The 19,822-nt window shown below is 37.1% G+C and overlaps 3 protein-coding genes, 1 long non-coding RNA gene and 1 other non-coding gene across 5 annotated transcripts in view; 3 read left to right on the forward strand and 2 right to left on the reverse strand.

The window, feature by feature from the left end:
• LOC123012336 lies at window positions 1–1,173 on the reverse strand. The gene is made up of 3 exons (XR_006413213.1): window positions 727–1,173; window positions 373–668; window positions 1–321 (listed from the first exon to the last, which is right to left on the reverse strand). It is a non-coding gene; the product is annotated as an uncharacterized LOC123012336 (long non-coding RNA).
• On the forward strand, window positions 202–323 carry LOC123014023. The gene has a single exon (XR_006413300.1). It is a non-coding gene; the product is annotated as a U5 spliceosomal RNA (small nuclear RNA).
• On the forward strand, window positions 562–17,930 carry LOC123012325 (myosin-VIIa). The gene is made up of 7 exons (XM_044410167.1): window positions 562–716; window positions 6,672–6,710; window positions 9,717–9,977; window positions 10,027–10,590; window positions 10,652–15,831; window positions 15,883–16,150; window positions 17,346–17,930. Exons 2-7 carry the CDS (start codon window positions 6,693–6,695, stop codon window positions 17,550–17,552), a joined length of 6,498 nt encoding a protein of 2,165 aa, XP_044266102.1. The 5' UTR covers window positions 562–716; window positions 6,672–6,692; the 3' UTR covers window positions 17,553–17,930.
• The window catches only part of LOC123012332 (suppressor of hairless protein), a 3,721-nt gene continuing 1,722 nt past the window's right edge, over window positions 17,824–19,822 (reverse strand). The window contains exon 2 of the mRNA XM_044410174.1: window positions 17,824–19,197. Coding sequence (XP_044266109.1) covers window positions 18,520–19,197 — 678 coding nt within the window. The 3' untranslated portion in view covers window positions 17,824–18,519. The remainder of the gene's footprint in view (window positions 19,198–19,822) is intronic.
• Window positions 19,536–19,822, forward strand: part of LOC123012326 (DNA excision repair protein ERCC-5 homolog) — a 6,285-nt gene continuing 5,998 nt past the window's right edge. Inside the window, exon 1 of the mRNA XM_044410168.1 lies at window positions 19,536–19,777. The gene's annotated coding sequence lies outside the window, so the exon portion shown is untranslated. The remainder of the gene's footprint in view (window positions 19,778–19,822) is intronic.

Raw genomic sequence — 19,822 nt, forward strand, 5'->3', positions numbered from 1 at the left:
TTAAGAAAAAAGTACACAAAGAACGTCGAAAATTTAGTAATTAAAACAAATATTGCAACATTAGATTCAATCGTTATCACTTTGTTATCTATTTGAACCTTACAACACTCTTAGAGTGTATCGTTAGAGGGCGCGACCGATTAGAAGTTCCGACTGCCAAATCGTCTTCTGTGTATAAGTCTCCCATCTGCAAGAATTTCGGTACTCTGGTCTCACTTCAAAGCGAATAAATCTTTCGCCTTTTACTAAAGATTTCCGTGGAGTGGGACAATACAAATGAGTCTGTAACAATTTTTTGAGGCCCGGTTGGAGTTTCTCCGACTGGGCGATAAATAAATCAAAGCATTATTTTTTTATTTAGGATCTCAGTACCTCAAAATTTCCACGATTTTGAGTTTTGGCGTAAATTGTTGAGTTGCCTCCTCCACCTCAAAGATGAGTCATTTCGTTAATTGAGGTAATCGAACCCGTGACATTGTCCGTGGTGCCCTCTACAGTCACCTGCCTCTTTCTCTATTTCCACACCTGTCCGTCGATGGCGCTGTTCTTACCTAGGCGCAAGCAATTAAAGTAACAGAAACTTGACCATTTGGTGATAGTTGAGTGCGGCGGAACGTTAGTACCGGGACCAAATGAGGTGTTAAGTGTCGCGAGTTGGTGTGTGTCCACTTTGAATTTACCCATCATTATGATAAGGATTACATTATAAAACTGAGGTAAATTTACCAACTCCTTCAAAGTCTGTCTATCCACGTTGCGTTTCTTTACGGCCAGAGGCATCTTCACGCTCTACCATCCTCCGGAAAGAAGTCGAGGAAAGCGAGTTCGCGATGGAAATCCGATGAGTTAGGGATTGGAAACAGGTGTCGGCTCGGATAACAAGTTTTTTACGATGAGATGTTAGACATTCTTCGGACTTACCGGTACTTTGCCTTAAGTCCACATACATTCCGCTATTCTCTTCTTGGACGCCGTGTCTTGTAAATACTGTTATCTATATGGTTTATCATTGTTTAATACAAACAATTACTGTATGTACAGTAAGCTGTTTTGTAAGCAGTCACGTGGATGGGGCAGATCCGGGTAATTTGGGCAAGGTTTCGATACGCCTACTTTACCTAGCGTGAGATACAGGTAATTTACCTGAACCCACTGTTGCCATTTTATCCAAATTTCGTGGAATTTTTATTTTGGCGTAAAATATGTAGACATGGGGCCACATTTTCTACGCAAGATAGGACATTAGTCGCTTCGCAGAGATAATTACCATTGAAATTGTTTGTATTAACACCGTGACAATCATTGGAACAACAATAGCTTTTATTAGTACCATCCATCATGGTACATCATTTTTTATTGTTTACTTACATGTTTTTCCAGTTTAGATTAAATAATAAGGAAAAGTATTATTGTACTTAAGTACCTAAAGTTGTACCTAACAGAAAAGAATAAAAAGTAAAAGAGCAACAAGTTATTGAAACATGGGAAATAAACAAAGCAACAAAATAATAAAACAAAAGCTACTTAAAGACAAAATAATATAAAACAAGAAATTAAAAACAGTTACTGTGTACAGTCACCATCAAAAATAATGTCGAAGGTGTGGCCTTGGATTTTCAACCTTGTTTAACAAAAGGTTTGCGATTTTATAAAATCATTTTTACTACGTCGACTAGGTCTTAGAATTTTCACTTCAAATTAAGCAAAAAACTGAAAAAAAAACAGCAATAAAAAGTAAGTAAAATGGAAATATTGGAAAGAAAATATGAAATCTGCATAAACTCATAGAAAAATATAAACAGAAATAACAAAATTTAGGTAGTTATTAAATCAATCTACTGTGTGTATAATCCCAAAAACGAAACACGACTTCTACATTCTTTTCAATTGTGATTTTGTTTTAAATAACTATTTTTCTGTTTATTGAACGAAATTGTACCCACTTTGTGTTTTAATCACTTAATCACTTCGCACAATAGAGGAACAATAAAAAATAAAAACCTCAATTAAATGAGAAGACTACGGAATTTCTAAATTAATTTGGCAACACTCATCCACAGCATCATAGGATTTTTAAAAAAAGAAACAGGTCGTAGTAGACAGCTGTCACTTTTCCACGGATGGGCTGATTTTATTATGATAATTTCTTCTCACAATTGGTCACAACAAGATTTTGATAACTGGACGAATTTTTGAATTCAAGAAACTAAAATCATTCTCGTGTCATTTATCAGTTATGTCGTTTATTAAGCTGAAATGAAGTGTAATCAGAAAATATTTATTTTTTTGTGGGAGGCAATTTAATTAAATTAATCAAAATGTCAACTCGTAGGCAACTCAGAAACACAATTTATCTATTAGTGTAGTATGTAGCGTTCCCAAATTAATTCTAGATGTTTTTTTACAGTACCTAACTTTCACAATACTTCTAGAATGTCACAATTTGCACTTATCAACAGCCACGAGACACAAGTTTCATTGATACAAACAAAAATAAATAAAATGGATAGAAAGTCTGTTTTACATTGCAAATTTAAATTATTATAAGAGTTTATAGATTTTCATATAATATTAGTCTTAGACATAGAGACATTTAAGATTTCTCTCTTATTTTATAAGTGGTCTGTATTTCCTCGACAAAAATTTATTATCATGTCACCACCTGACGAAACATCGTAATAAATGTAACGTTATTGTTATAAACTTGTGAATTAACTGTAAAATTTTAATGACGAAATAACGAACAAAAGACACCTTTGATAAGAAAATGGTAAATGGGTTTAAAAATTAACACTTCAACAGCATTTTTGCGATTCCCTGACTGTCATGACAAGAATTAACTTTTTATAGACACAGTTAATTAAGCGTCACTCGTCAATACACTTTATTAGCTTTATTAGTTGGCAATGTTAATTTGACATTTAAAGGTCATCGCAGAATTGATGCATTTCTTATTTTAGGAAAATTCTTTCATCACTGGGGAAAACATGCACAAAATTATTGTTTGATTTGAATAAAGTAGAGAAAGTGTCAAAATTTTGCAATTTGTGTGAATTACAATCCTTTCGAATGTAAATTTCGTCCCATTTTGAACCTTTCTTTTTGACACTCTCTGTATAAATCATGATGTGACATTTTTGCAAACGAAATTTCCTAACTGCATTGCGAATTTTTCGCGGAAGCCATATGTTAAGCAAACGCACTATATACAGAGTGCTGCACCGTTATCCTAGGCGGCCGAATTCGACTTTCGTCAATTGTTCAATTGTGACCTTAATTTAATTATGTCGATGTTAATCAAAACGGTGTCGTAAACCGCTCATCTCTCACGCTGTCCAAATTTAACAATGAAACCGAAACACAGTACTCTAGATCCTACCTTACGTAAACATTACACGTTTTCCATATCTAAACATTTTTTAATGAATGAAACAATGAGAATTTTCGTTTTTTTCACGAGAGATGAGCCATTGTATTCAATGAAATGTGGATCAGTGTACAGTGTGTTAAAGTAGAAAGTAGAAAAAACTAGGCGTGGAGATGTTTGCCGCGTGGCTTGCTTGATCTTTCGCGATGTATAGCCGTCTAGATCAAAGGTCGTAGACTCGGCAACCTTGACATTGTACGCTATGTTTCTTCATAAAAGAAATAATGTTGCTACAAGATGAGTCAGTCTTCGAAAAAAAAATTCGTTCTTAAGCAAAATGGCCCTAATTTTGCCTAGGATGTGAAATATGAAGTATGAATGGAGTCCGTTAACTTCTAATAAACTTTCACCCGAGGTTTACCTAAATTTGATAAAAATAATTGTAGATGGATTTGAGGTCGTTGTCAATTGTGGGTCTCTCCAAGGATAAATTTTGCGACTTTTAATTGATCAAAATTATCTGATTCTATTATTTCGAATTTGTGAATAAATGTGACACTAAAAGGAACATTTTTTAATAATGTCCCTTTTTTTCTGTAAGAGAAAGAACAGAAACTACAGAAAATATACAGGGTGAATAAAAATAAGTATACAGAACTAAACGTTTTTTGTTTGAACTATTTATTTTTTGAAAAAACTAATTGATGAATGCTAAATTACTATGAAAATGTGACGTTTTATCAAGAATAAAAAAATTAAATTAGGTAATTATATTTAAATAAAATGTTAAAAACTTGTGATTTGACTTTGTCTGGAATAAAAAGAATAAGGAAGAAACTAAAGTGGGTGGTATAGGTGTAGATATAAAGAATCTCCGAAACTAAGAGGTTTATGCAAAAACAAGTAATACATTCTGGGGCTCATTTTTTGAGAAAATAATATTGGTTAAAACCGCATCCCGCTATCGTTTTTTGTTTTCGACTTATCAAGAAAAAATGACATTTTGGCGAAATCTAAAAAAATTCATATCTTCGTTATTATAAAAGACACAGATTTGAAATAAAGACATTATTTACACTTTTTTACGAGGAATTTAATAATGTAGTTAACAATTTTTTTCAGTTATTAGTTTAACCGTAATAATAAACTTGTATTTTTTTAAATGGAAATCATAGGCGGCTACGGCAATTTTGAAAAGCTTATTTTTTCTGATCTAAAAAATATATATTTGTAATAAAATATTTTTTTATAACTATACTTAGAAAGTGAAATACATATTTTGTGTGATAATAGTTGGCCATGGAAAAACTATTTCACTTCAAATGTGTAAATAATAATCAATAAGAGTTTTGTGAACTGTAAAATAGATGAAAAAATAGATAAAATTATAAAGATTTAAAAAATACGATACGGTAGAAGCATTGAACAAATATCCTAGCGCCTCAGAACAAAATTATTACATATTTTTAAAAAATCAAAAAATAGGAAAAACAAATGTATCAACAGTCAACACAATTACAAAAAACATTTTTTTGATGATCTAATGGAGGTAGGAAAACGTTCCACTTAGACGGAATTTGGGTATTTGAATAGCCATATCGTCATTTTTGTGTCATAAAATATATTTTATTGAAGAATTAAAGCGGCTTTTTTTAACAACACTCTATGTATCACTAGAAGTTGCCAATAAGTTGTTTTTGCATCTTTTTCATCACTTAGTACTTAGAAAACTCTTTCATTAGTGACACTGGTTGAATAATATAGTTTAAATCCTTTTAGTTCAAGATGCAACATTTTTTCATGGCCAACTGCGAACAAAAATCAAAGATAATTTTTTGCTAAAAATGTATTATAATAATTTGTTGCAAATATATATTTTTTAGATAAGAAAAAAACAAGCTTTTTAAAAATGACATAGCCATCTATGATTCCCATTTAAAAAAATACAAGTATATTTTATTACTGCTAAACAAACAACTGAAAAAAATTGTTAACTACATTACTAAATTCTACGTAAAAAAGTGTGTCTTCTATAATAACGAAGATATGAATTTTTTTAGATTTAGCTGAAATGTCAATTTTTGTCTATAAGTCGAAAACAAAAGACGATAGCTGGATGCGGTTTTAACCAATATTATTTTCTCAAAAAATGAGCCCCAGAATGTAGTACTTGTCTTTGCCTAAACCTCTTATTTTCGGAGATTCCCTATTCGGACATCCAAAATGCAGCACCCTGTACTAGGTACGGAGCAAAAAAATTAAATTATACAAAAATACCCTGATATGTGCACGGCAATATTGCGACAGATAAACACTATTTGCTTTATGAAAGACATTAAAAGGTCTCAAACATTGCTGAAAACTAGAGAAAATGTGGAGGTTAGACGCATTCTAGGCAAATTTTTTCGAGTTAATGTGAGAGATTTTTATAGTTTATAATTTTGCTTTAAAAAAATTTTGAAGACTTTTTAGTAGCGGAGGAGTAAGAATAATTTTGAATAAAGGTAGTGGTAAACGTATTAAAAAAAGAAGTACATGTCTACATGGTTGTAATGGTAATTTTAGTTAAAATATGAGAAGATTAAAATTTTGTAAATATTCATTCATAAATTACACCTTGAAAAGTACTGAAAAATCACTTATCGCAAATCTGAATTATCCCGTACATGACCATAAATAAATAATCGTGAGGAAATCCATTTACTTCTAACAAATTTCGCAAGTTTTTGTGCATTTCCCAAAGAAAAAACTTGAGGACAAATAAATAGTGAACAATAAACAAAAAGTAAGTGAAAGAATTACTATTGTTACTAAAACCGAACAAAACGTGGCCTTCGCGAGAACCAAGTAGGCGTAAAAACGGTACATTTCTACCAAACCAAATTACACAAAAACGAAAAGCCCCAATGGTACTGTTATTACCCACTTAATGCAATTTTCTTGTCAAAGGACGATCCAAGGTTGTTAAATTACAATATATTGTAGGCACTTGATGACTGCAATTTTGCAAAAATCACGCGATTCGCTCCATTTTCCGTCACTTTTCCCATCGAGAAACCGAAAGTCGCGTTTGCAGAAGTGCATTGCCAACAAAGCACGAGTCGAAAGCCTTGGATTATGGACACAAGAGCCGGTTTTACAAAATGTCGTAACGATAATTCAACTATTAATTGACTTTCTCGCGATATCGGGCCGTTCTTCAACTGTCGTACTCTTTCTAGATGAAAATCGTCAAAAATATGCCTCTTATCACATCATGATAATGTCAAATATTTGGAAAATTGTTAAATTGTTTTCGTTGCAGGAACATTGATGCGTCGCCACCATGGTTATAGTGACACGGGTAAGTGGTTTTATTTTATTAATAATTATTATTTTTATTGTAATGAGAGTTTCTCTATTGGCGAAAGTCGCGATGACTCGTCTAGACTTACCGTTAATCGACTATTAATACTCTGATTAAGGGGGTGAAAAGCCTCCGGAAGTGCCACAAAGAGACAAAAGTTTCATATAGTACGTATCTCCCCGATACCACGACCATCAAACCATGAAGACTCACTTCCTGTATCCGTTTTCCTCTCTCGCATTGTTTGCATAATTTAGAGAGTGACCGATGGGCCGATTTGGCCTAGATTGGGGTCAGTTTGGAGCGATTTTTTGCAAAAACCGCACTGTCAAGGTTGGGTAATTGCAAACAAGGATTTGATTTGTTTGGACACACTTCTCGATTGGTATTGAGACGTTGGGCAGCCAGTGGCGGGCCAAAATTAATTAGAGATGATTAAAAGTGGAATTAAAAGCGGAACCGAATTAAAATTACTATTTAGTAGATACGAAACTATAACATTTTCAATATTTACGAATGTGATGATGTCTATTAAATTAGATAATTTATGGCTGAGTACGACAGCATATTTGTGTTGAGTGATATTGTGTCAAACACTTAATTTAATGATTAATCGGTTTTATCATGTGATAATAACACTTGGATTTGCAAAATTGTTTAAACTGTTAGAGAATTCTAATCTCATTTCGCTGATTGAGTTGTTACAATGGAAGATTGTTATTCTAAAAATAAAAATGTAAACTAAGGAAAATAAAATATATAAAGGAACAAGTCGTCTACTAGAGTTTTATTTCGTTCGGGACTATGCTAAAATTCTTCAAAAACTAAATAAATTACATAAAATTAGTTGAAATTTTTTGTTTTTAATTAAAAAAAATAAACATTTCACTTTTAAGATAAAATAAATATTTGAAATTAAAGACTCTAGTCTTGTATTTATGTATTTCTTTGCAATAATAATAATAATTGTGAAAACGTTTAAAACCTTTCTGACAGTAAAAAAATTATGCGTAATTATTGTAAGCCAAATTTTGTGAAAATTAGAGTTCTTATAACAATTGTCTAGAATTTAGATAATTTAAGAATGGAAAAAATGAAAAAATGAGATTTTAAGTTTTAAATTCGTGAAAATTTTATTATTGTTACTTTTAATTACGAAAGATTTTTTGTTTATTTATTTTTGGAATAAAATATGAATTTAGACGATGTTTCTTATAGGCTTAAAGTAAACTTCTTGAACTTTTATAAGGAAAAAGTAAAACGTAATAGAAATGAAATAGTAGTACTAAATGAGCAAGTACCTAATTTTAAAAGAAACAAGTAATTTGATTAATTTGAATATTTGTTATCTAGATTACAATCTGTTGATTGTTTAAGGTTGTGCTGTGATGATCTTGTTTTTATTTTTTGCCTACTTTAGCTTAGAATTTTTGATAAAATTCTACAGGAAATTAAAGAAACAAAATCATATTTGTTATTATAAAATTTTACAGAAAATGAAATTTCGGAATCAAAAAGATTTATTCTTGTGTATGTTTATTATTATTTTTATTGTAATCGTATCAATAAAATTATGGAAACACCTTTGAAGACTTCTTGACAATAAAGTATTAACACATCATTATTGTAATGGAATTTTTCGAAAATTAAACTTCTTTAAAGTCAAACATTCTCTAGAATTATCTTTTAAGGAAGTTTTTTATGTTTTCGAAAAACTTTAGGAGAAATTTTCGACCGTAAAAAATAATTTTAAGTTAAATTGGTGAAAATTATATCCCCTTAAAAGCAAGAATGGTTATTTTTGTTTTTAGGTTTTTTGTTTTTTTATTTTTGGTAAAGAAATACTAAATTCGAAGGAAATTTTAAATAGGCTTAAAACATTACAGAGAAAAATTCAAGTTGAACCTCGTCTTAAGAGAAGAAAACAATACAAATAGAAAAAATAATAAACAATTACATAATTTAAATGTTTTTTCTAGATTAAAATGTGATACATAATATAGGTCAAGGTCGTCCAAGGATAATCTTATATTAATTTTTTGATTAGATACAAGTGGATCTGTTTATTTTTGTCTTTGTTTAGCATAATCTTTTGAAAAATTTAAAATAAATTAAAATATATTGTGAGAATTTTCAAATGTTGATAATAACATTAAAGATTTTAAATAAACATAGTAACAAAGAAAGTAATGTATACATCACGTAATATTTATTATTATTTTTTGTTTGCAGTTTAACAAAACCAATTTTTGCGACCTATATTTCACCTCAAAAACGTAGTTGCGATGGTTGCATGGTTTAGATAGAAAAATCACTAGGTATATCTAGTTATCAGAAGATTCAAAATTTATTTCTAATCAAAATTGGTTATATTTTTAATTTGTTTGTTAATTTTTACCTCCTACTGAAACCCGCCACTGGCATACCCGTGACGTTACAATTCCATTTTGCTCAATCAAGTTTCTTTGCTCAGTGAAGTGAAGAATGGTCATTGCAGCTGTTTTCTTAACCAACTTTCAATTCTTCCGGTCCTTGAAACTTCTCCAATCATCAACAAGAAGGATTTTCTCACTAGAGTCGAAACGAGCACACTTACGTGCCCCTCATACCAACATCATGAACGGTTTTGTGCCGTTTTTCTGACCCCCTTTACACATTTTTCAAATATTTTTTTGATAACACGACAATGAGCCAACTTCCGCTTAATCACTTCTACCATTAATCATGAGTGACAAGAAATTGAGGAAATGCATCAATTATACCTGAGATGAATCTGGCGCAAATGACTCCTAGGAAATTGTCAATTTTCCAAATCGGTACGAGTTATTGAACCTGAAAGGTCATCAAGGTTCTCACAGCGAGGAACCGAATTTATTAATCATTAAATCTCTATCTAATGTTTTTTCTTATTAAATCCCAACCCAGTAATTACGTGGAACGTGCAGCAAGCCTGCAATTAATTTAATCATGCTTTAACAGGTGTGTAAAAAAATATGATTCTAGGGTGATTACATCTGGATCGAGCCCATTTCTGGAAATGAATTCGATGTGGCCATCGGTGCTAAGGTGGTTTCCGCCGAGGGGCGAAGAATTGCAGTCCGAGATGACGACGGCGAGGAGCACTGGCTGTCTCCAGATCGCCGAATTAAGGCAATGCACGCAACGTCCATCCATGGAGTCGAAGACATGATCGGTTTGGGGGACCTCCACGAGGCAGGAATTCTCAGGAACTTACACATCAGATACAACGAAAATCTCATTTATGTATGAATCAAAATTTGCAACTTGCAAAAAATTCCTCTGCTTTTTTCAGACTTACACAGGCTCGATTCTGGTCGCAGTCAACCCGTACCAAGTCCTCCCCATCTACACCGCCGAGCAGATAAAACTGTACAAGGAACGCAAAATCGGGGAATTACCCCCTCATATTTTCGCCATCGGCGACAACTGCTACGGAAATATGAGGCGCTACGGCCAGGACCAGTGTGTGGTCATCTCGGGGGAGTCAGGGGCCGGTAAAACAGAGAGCACGAAGTTGATTCTCCAGTACTTGGCGGCCATCAGCGGCAAACATTCGTGGATTGAGCAACAAATCCTGGAAGCTAATCCTATTTTGGAAGCTTTCGGTAATGCGAAGACAGTCCGGAATGATAACAGTTCAAGATTTGGGAAATACATTGATATCCATTTTAACAGTAGCGGAGTCATTGAAGGTGCCAAAATCGAGCAGTATTTACTCGAAAAAAGCCGGATTGTGTCCCAGAATCCAGACGAGAGGAATTATCATGTTTTTTATTGTCTGCTGGCCGGGTTGGGCAAGGAGGAGAAGAAGAAACTCGAGTTGGGCGATGCTAGTCAATTTAGATATCTCACGGGGGTAAGAAAATTTGATTTTTTAATTTGTGTTTATCTGTATTACTTTTATTTTTTATTTTTAGGGAGGTTGTATCACGTGCGAGGGCCGAGACGACGCTGCCGAATTCGCTGATATTCGCAGCGCCATGAAAGTTCTTCTCTTTTCCGACCCGGAGATTTGGGAGATAATGAAACTGTTGGCTGCACTTCTCCACATTGGAAACATTAAATACAAAGCTACAGTCGTCGACAACTTGGACGCGACCGAAATCCCGGACCCAACCAACGTCCATCGCGTTGCCAATCTCCTGGGAGTGCCCCCTCAACCACTCATCGACGCTCTCACCAGGAAAACACTCTTTGCTCACGGGGAAACCGTAGTCTCTACCTTATCCCGCGAGCAAAGCGTTGACGTTCGAGACGCCTTCGTTAAAGGCATTTACGGCCGACTTTTCGTCCACATAGTCAAAAAAATCAACAGTGCAATATACAGACCGAAGGAGCGACAGAGGAGTTCAATCGGTGTTTTAGACATTTTCGGGTTTGAGAATTTTAATCATAATAGTTTTGAACAGTTTTGTATTAATTTCGCGAATGAGAATCTCCAGCAGTTTTTTGTGAGGCATATCTTCAAGTTAGAGCAAGAGGAGTATAATAATGAGGGGATCAACTGGCAACATATCGAATTTGTGGATAATCAAGACTCGCTTGACTTGATTGCGGTGAAACAACTCAATATCATGGCTTTGATCGACGAAGAAAGCAAGTTTCCTAAAGGCACTGACCAGACCATGTTGGCCAAGTTGCACAAGACACACGGGAGTCATCGAAACTACCTCAAACCGAAATCGGACATCAACACAAGTTTTGGTTTGAACCACTTTGCCGGGATTGTCTTTTACGACACTCGGAGTTTCTTGGAGAAAAACCGGGACACCTTCAGTGGCGACCTCCTCCAACTCGTGGCAATCTCAAAAAACAAGTTTTTGCAGCAGATTTTTGCCGATGATATTGGGATGGGGTCAGAGACCCGGAAAAGAACCCCAACACTCTCAACTCAATTCAAGAAAAGTCTCGACTCCCTCATGAGAACATTATCAAACTGCCAACCATTTTTCATAAGGTGTATCAAACCGAACGAATTCAAAAAACCCATGATGTTTGACCGGAATTTGTGCTGCCGCCAGTTGAGATACTCCGGGATGATGGAAACAATCCGGATACGAAGAGCCGGTTATCCAATTAGACACAGCTTCAGTGAGTTTGTCGAAAGATACAGGTTTCTCATCTCGGGGATTCCCCCGGCTCATCGAACCGACTGCAGGGCGGCAACTGCGAAAATTTGTGCCTCTGTTTTGGGTCGTTCGGACTACCAACTTGGGCACACGAAAGTGTTTCTCAAAGACGCTCATGATCTGTTTTTGGAGCAGGAACGAGACAGAGTTCTTACGAAGAAAATCCTGATTTTGCAACGCTCAATCCGAGGGTGGGTCTACAGGAGACGCTTCCTGCGACTCAGGGCTGCCACTATGATTATACAAAAGTACTGGAAGGGCTATATTCAGCGACAGAGGTACAAAAGGATGCGCGTGGGTTACATGAGACTGCAAGCCCTGATCAGGGCTCGGGTCCTCTCACACCGTTTCAGGCATTTAAGAGGTCATATTGTGGGGCTCCAAGCCCACGCTCGGGGGTATCTCGTCCGACGGGAGTACGGCCACAAAATGTGGGCCATCATCAAGATCCAATCACATGTCCGTCGCATGATAGCCCAACGCAAATTCAAGAAAATCAAATTCGAAAGACGAAGCCATGTCGAGGCTTTGCGACTCAAGAAAAAGGAAGAACGCGAGTTGAAAGACGCCGGTAATAAAAGAGCGAAAGAGATAGCCGAACAGAACTACCGCGAGCGCATGTACGAATTAGAGCGAAAAGAAATGGAATTGGAGATGGAGGAGCGAAGACGAGTCGAAGTTAAGAAAAACCTAATCAATGATGCGGCCCGAAAGGCCGATGAGCCGGTCGACGACTCGAAACTAGTCGAAGCCATGTTTGATTTCCTCCCTGATAGTTCAAGCGAGGCCCCAACTCCGGGCCGAGAAACCTCCGTTTTCAATGACTTGCCTTCGCAACCCAACGAGTCCGAAATCATAAGCCCCATGCAGACCCAATCCGAAGACGAGGAAGACTTGTCCGAATTCAAGTTCCAGAAATTCGCAGCGACGTATTTCCAAGGGAATGTGGGCCACCAGTATTCACGCAAACCCTTGAAACACCCACTTTTGCCCTTGCACACGCAGGGGGACCAACTCGCCGCGCAGGCTCTATGGGTTACAATTCTCCGCTTCACAGGGGATTTACCCGAACCAAGGTACCACACCATGGACCGCGATAACACCTCTGTGATGTCTAAAGTGACGGCCACTTTGGGCCGAAATTTTATCCGAAGTAAGGAGTTTCAAGAAGCACAGATGATGGGTCTAGACCCGGATTCTTTCATGAAGCAGAAACCACGCTCTATTCGAAATAAACTAGTCTCATTGACTTTGAAACGAAAGAATAAACTCGGAGAAGATGTGAGAAGGAAGCTCCAAGACGAAGAATATACAGCTGACAGCTACCAGTCGTGGCTAGAGTCACGCCCGACCTCAAATCTGGAAAAACTCCACTTTATAATAGGCCATGGAATCCTCCGAGCCGAACTCCGAGACGAAATCTACTGTCAAATCTGCAAACAATTGACTAACAATCCCTCTAAATCATCTCACGCTAGAGGATGGATTCTCCTTTCCCTCTGTGTGGGCTGTTTTGCTCCATCAGAGAAATTTGTCAATTATTTGAGGGCTTTTATACGGGAAGGTCCTCCAGGGTATGCCCCGTATTGCGAGGACCGACTTAAACGAACCTTTAATAACGGTACTCGAAACCAACCCCCGAGTTGGCTGGAATTACAAGCGACCAAATCTAAGAAACCAATCATGTTGCCTATAACCTTCATGGATGGCAATACTAAGACTCTTTTGGCCGATTCTGCGACCACAGCTCGCGAATTATGTAATCAATTGTCTGACAAAATCGGTCTGAAGGACCAATTTGGGTTCTCTCTTTACATCGCATTGTTTGATAAAGTGTCATCATTGGGTAGTGGTGGCGATCACGTGATGGATGCCATCTCCCAATGCGAACAATACGCCAAGGAGCAGGGGGCACAAGAGAGAAACGCCCCTTGGAGGTTGTTCTTCCGGAAGGAGATTTTTGCGCCGTGGCATGAACCAACCGAAGATCAAGTTGCGACCAATTTGATTTATCAGCAAGTGGTGCGCGGGGTAAAGTTTGGGGAGTATCGGTGTGATAAGGAGGAGGATTTGGCGATGATAGCGGCCCAGCAGTATTATATTGAATTTAACACGGATTTGAACGTTGACAGGTTGTTGACTTTGTTGCCCAATTATATCCCGGATTATTGTTTGACGGGGGTGGAGAAAGCTGTTGATCGGTGGGCGGCGCTTGTCGTGCAAGCCTACAAAAAGAGTTACTACGTTAAGGAGAAAGCGGCAATTTTAAGAGTCAAAGAGGACGTGGTTAGTTATGCCAAGTTCAAGTGGCCTTTGCTCTTCTCGAGGTTCTACGAGGCGTACCGCAACTCCGGACCTAACTTACCCAAGAATGATGTCATAATTGCGGTTAATTGGACCGGAGTTTACGTTGTGGATGACCAGGAGCAGGTTCTTCTGGAGTTATCCTTCCCGGAAATCACGACAGTCGCCAGTCAAAAAACCAACAAAGTTTTCACGCAAACGTTCAGTTTGAGTACAGTCCGGGGCGAAGAATTCACGTTCCAGAGCCCCAACGCTGAAGACATCCGTGATCTAGTAGTCTACTTCCTTGAAGGTTTGAAAAAACGCTCGAAATTTGTGATTGCGYTCCAGGACTATAAATCCCCGGGCGAAGGATCAAGTTTCCTAACATTCCAAAAAGGGGATTTAATCGTCCTTGAGGAAGACAGTACTGGAGAAACCGTCCTGAATTCGGGGTGGTGCGTGGGCCGCTGCGAACGCACAATGGAAAAAGGGGACTTCCCCGCGGAGACAGTTTACGTTCTCCCTTGTATGTCCAAACCCCCATCTGATATTCTCCAATTGTTTTCGATCGAGGGGGCGGAGCATGGGCGGAGACTCAGCCAGCAGTACTCAGTGAACGGGACGGAATCGCGCGATCGGCCACACACACTTGTCGAATACGCCATTGATCATTTCCGGCCACCAATCAAACGCACCATGTCCAAGGCTTTAACTTTGACGTCTGCACGACGGGGCGTGGACGATCTATGGCGTCACTCCCGCGAGCCAATCAAACAACCGCTTCTTAAGAAATTATTGATGAAGGAGGAGCTTGCTGAAGAGGCGTGTTTTGCCTTCAGCGCAATATTGAAATACATGGGGGATTTACCCTCGAAACGGCCGAGGCTCGGAAATGAGTACACTGATCATATTTTTGACGGGCCCCTCAAACATGAGATTTTGAGGGATGAGATTTATTGCCAGATTATGAAACAATTGACGGATAATAGGAATAGACTGTCAGAGGAGAGGGGTTGGGAATTGATGTGGTTGGCCACCGGTTTGTTCACATGTTCGCAAAGTCTGCAGAAGGAATTGACTATGTTTTTGAGGAGTCGCAGACATCCCATCTCGCAGGACTCCCTCCAAAGGCTCCAAAAAACCTTGAGGAATGGTCAGAGAAAATATCCTCCACACCAGGTGGAAGTTGAGGCTATTCAACACAAAACAACGCAAATTTTTCACAAGGTGTACTTCCCCGATGACACAGATGAAGCTTTTGAGGTCGATTCAAGCACCCGAGCGAAGGATTTCTGCCAGAACATCAGCCAAAGACTCAATTTGAGGTCAAGTGAAGGCTTTAGTCTCTTCGTCAAGATCGCTGATAAGGTGATAAGCGTCCCCGAGGGTGACTTTTTCTTCGATTTCGTTCGCCATTTGACCGACTGGATCCGCAAAGCTCGACCAACCCGAGATGGAATCACCCCTCAATTCTCTTATCAAGTCTTCTTCATGAAAAAATTATGGACAAATACAGTACCCGGAAAAGACAAAAACGCTGATCTTATTTTCCACTTCCATCAGGAGCTCCCGAAATTGATCAGAGGTTACCACAAGTGTACAAAAGAGGAAGCTGCGAAGCTTGCAGCACTGGTGTATAGGGTCCGGTTCGGCGAAAGCAAACAGGAGTTGCAAGCGATACCGTAAGTCACATTTTACATATCGTGAGCGAAAAATAATCTCCTATTTCGTAGACAAATGTTGCGCGAGTTGATTCCTGCCGATTTAGTCAAAGTTCAGAGCGCAAACGACTGGAAGAGGGCAATCGTAGCCGCCTATAACCAAGACGCCGGAATGAGTCCTGAAGATGCGAAAATCACCTTTTTGAAGATTGTGTACAGGTGGCCGACTTTCGGCTCGGCATTTTTCGAAGTCAAACAAACCACTGATCCGAATTATCCCGAAATGTTGCTAATTGCGATAAATAAACACGGAGTTAGCTTAATTCATCCCAATACGAAGGTACGTGTATTGTTGGTTGTCTATACTAGACCGTTGTTTTTGCAATAAGAGTACTTTATTTTTTAAAATGTTGTGAAACAAGTGTTTGTTATAATTGTGGGAGAGTTGATATGATCTACAAGCAGAAATATGTCTCATTCCATCTACTGAATGGAAAAGTCTAGTAACAGGGGAAAGAGTGACAAAATCTGCATTTTTATGTTTGATGAATTTTTACAGTTCTTTGTATAAACTATGTTCGAAAAATAAAAAAAGAGTAGCATTAGACTATTTCCCACAACAATTATTTATATATTAAGAATTCAGTTTAATGAGATGGGAAAAACTTTTCTAACGATTTTATTGTCTGAGCTTGAAATTTATTTCTTGTTTGTTTTCTTTCCAAGGAGCAAAAACTTAAGTTAAAAATATCATTAAGGCGTAAAAATAATTCTAATTTTATAAGAGTTTTTAGTAAATTTACGTATTAAAAGTGGAATTATTCAACATTTCTTAAAAAAAGAAACAATAAATGAGAGGTTTTTTGTTTATTAAATAAGTTAATATAAGCATTTCTTAGAAAATAACCTTTTGAAGGAAAAATTTAAACGGTAAAGCAAATTTGTGTTTGGTTTTTAAAATAGTTGTACTAAATGTGCCTATAGTATTAATAAAAGTAAAAATAAAATTAGTTAATCAAAAGCAAAAAAAAATCTTAATACAATAAAAAAGGAACCTGACTCAAATCCAGAAAGTATAAAAAAGTTTGTATTTTTCAATAAATTCTGAAATCGTGCTAACTCAAAAACAAAAGATATAAGCTTAAATAAAATGAACTAAAAAAAATAGTGCATACCTACGGGAATATATGTATAATTTCCTTTTGTTTTGCAATGAAACATAGAATTTTATTTGTTACTAAACGCAAGTGAAATGTTCTCGTGTCACTAACAAGTAAATAATCCCAAATAGCAAAATTATACAAATTCAGATTTATTTTTAAATCCTCCAATTTCCCTCATTCGCCTAATCAGATAATAAACCCATTAATGAACCTCGCCGTCTCAACAATAGCCTTTGGATTCTCACGTATGTTATTATGTGAAGCCATCAAGAGCATTTTCATGATTATATGATTTCCTGTTATTGCTGCATGTTCATTCATTAACTGCTTATTCTTTAATTAACATCTCCAATTAATCGAATTGCGTCTTAGGAAATCCTCGTCACTCACCCCTTTACGCGGATATCCAACTGGTCGTCGGGCAACACTTACTTCCACATGACCATCGGCAACCTTGTCAGGGGTTCGAAACTTTTGTGTGAAACCTCCCTCGGCTACAAGATGGACGACCTTCTGACCTCCTATATCTCCCTCATGTTGACGAATATGAGTAAACAGAGAAGTTTAAGAATCAAATGAGATGAGAATTCCCACCTCAATTGTGGGAATGGGACCGACTAATTAATATACAGTAGGAAAAGTAATTATTAAAAATAATACCATTGTTAAGACCCGAATTCCCACATGTATGAATAATCATTTTTAAGAAAATGAGATTTTGTCGTGAGAACTGACTTGAATGGATGTGAAAATGCGTAAGGCCTTCCTGAATCTCGCTGTGTATATAGTTTCTATTTATTTTATCATCGGTTTTTTATTTTGTTGTTAGGGGTTTGAAGAATATGAGATATTATTTAAATAATTTTTATTTCTACAAAATATGCAGCATGTACAGATTGTTTATGTATTATTTTTACGTAGAATAAAATTTAATACTAATAAAAATATTTACACTCATTACATTTGCCATAAATTCGTTGTTGTCATGTTTTTCCTGTCGAGATTTTTTTATTACCTATTATTTATTATTCATCGGCAAATTGAGCATAATTTACTTAATACTAAGTAAAAATTGTTGGACTATTCATTATTCTGACTGACAATTAGAAAACTTACATAACTTTGGTTTGTTCATAAGGCTAAGTATCTCTTTACAACGCTTAAAAATACACCCTACAAGTGTTAGGCTAATCAACTGGACACGGCGTTGCCAAAATCAGCCAAAATATCATCAAGAAGATTGGCTTCTAGTTTACTATTTTTGGTTGCTCAAATATCAATATTAATCAATAATAGTCAATATGTATATAAACCGAATTTGAAAACACTGTACACTTTTAAATCAATTACCAAGAATGTTTTAAATCATTTTCTCATTTGACCAGCCTATTCGGAAAAAAAAAACATATCACAATAAAATATAATACAAAAGACTCGTGCCACTTCCAATCTCAAAATTTAATACTGAGTGTCCACGTTCGAGATGAAAAAACACAGTGATCGTTGTATACCCTATCTAACTTTATTGCATGTACCTACCCACCCCCTAATGCATCCCTCCGTGCGAATTCCAAGCCGCCTCTTGCGTCAACGCCTGACTCTGGCCTTGTGCCGCCGCCGCGCTCCTCTGTCCGTGCCTCATGATCTCGTCCGCGGGCAAACACTGCGGCCGGGGCCCCGGCTCCGGGGTATACGTGAACGTCAATCCCGTGGCGTAGATAATCCCATCATTCCGCACCAAGGAAACCGGGACTTGGGTCGGCTGTCGCACCCACAGCCACTCTCCTCGGAACTGCGAGATGTCCGGGACCACACAAAGCATGGACTCCTGGCACCGGTACATCGTCTCGGCCTCCACGTCCCCAAACCACACCTGCAGCGACGGCGAAAAGTTGTCTCCGGTGAGCTCCAGCATTGCCACTTCGCCGCCGCCGTTCAAATGCAGGCTGTGCACGATGGGCACGGGGGTCACAGGGGACCGTACCGGGCCCATGCCCTCGTAAAACTGGTACTCGGCCTTGTCGGTGGAGATGATAGTCCAGCAGGCGCCGTCGTTGATCATTTCCTTGTTGGGCTCTTTGGGGCAAGGGGTGGCTTGGAACTGGATGATGCGCTCTTGGGAGAGGCAGAGGTACATGCGTTCGGTGTCTTTCATGTAGAAGGCGCATTTGTGGAGCTGAGAGACGGGGTCGTCGGCTTCGAGGAGGGCCTGTTGCTTGTCTACCTGGAAGTGAACAATTCAAGTCAACCCCGAACGACCAAAACGCCCAGTAAAAAACAATAATGAAAGTAGTTTTTCGGAATGAAATAATGCAGAACCGAAGATAATGACAATAATAAAACAAATAATTGCATTTTTGGTCTACAAACAATAACCTTTTATGTTTATAATTAAAGTGACCAGTAATAATTATTTACTCAAATTTACATAATAAGACTGATTGAAACTTTTATTACAATAGTTTTTCCAGCGAATTTTTTAAATATACTAAAAACATTAAAATCCCTAACAATTGGTCAACTGTTACATTGGTAGTAATGTAAAATTCGCCCGTTTGTGATCAACCGAATTTGCACCTGGTATATTTTGTGATTCTGTCAAATTCGGATTCAAAATTTGTTGTGTGAAAGATTTCAGATTATTTATGTTTAAGACTGTTTTTGAAGTGTTAATAATCGTTTTTAATTTACGTATTAGTAAAAATGTAGTGTTTGTGGAGGTGTGAGTGGCGTATGAGATTCGTTTTTGGTTAGTTGAAGACATTAAGATGAACGTGTAAAGGAATATTCAGCACCATCCTCAGGTATGTGGATATATTCTTATTTGATTATTGAAGACAATTAAATAT

This window comes from Tribolium madens, unplaced genomic scaffold, assembly GCF_015345945.1.
Source record: "Tribolium madens isolate multiple individuals breed KSU strain unplaced genomic scaffold, Tmad_KSU_1.1 Scaffold_96;HRSCAF=242;Tcas5.2_LG5, whole genome shotgun sequence".
NCBI lineage: Eukaryota > Metazoa > Arthropoda > Insecta > Coleoptera > Tenebrionidae > Tribolium > Tribolium madens.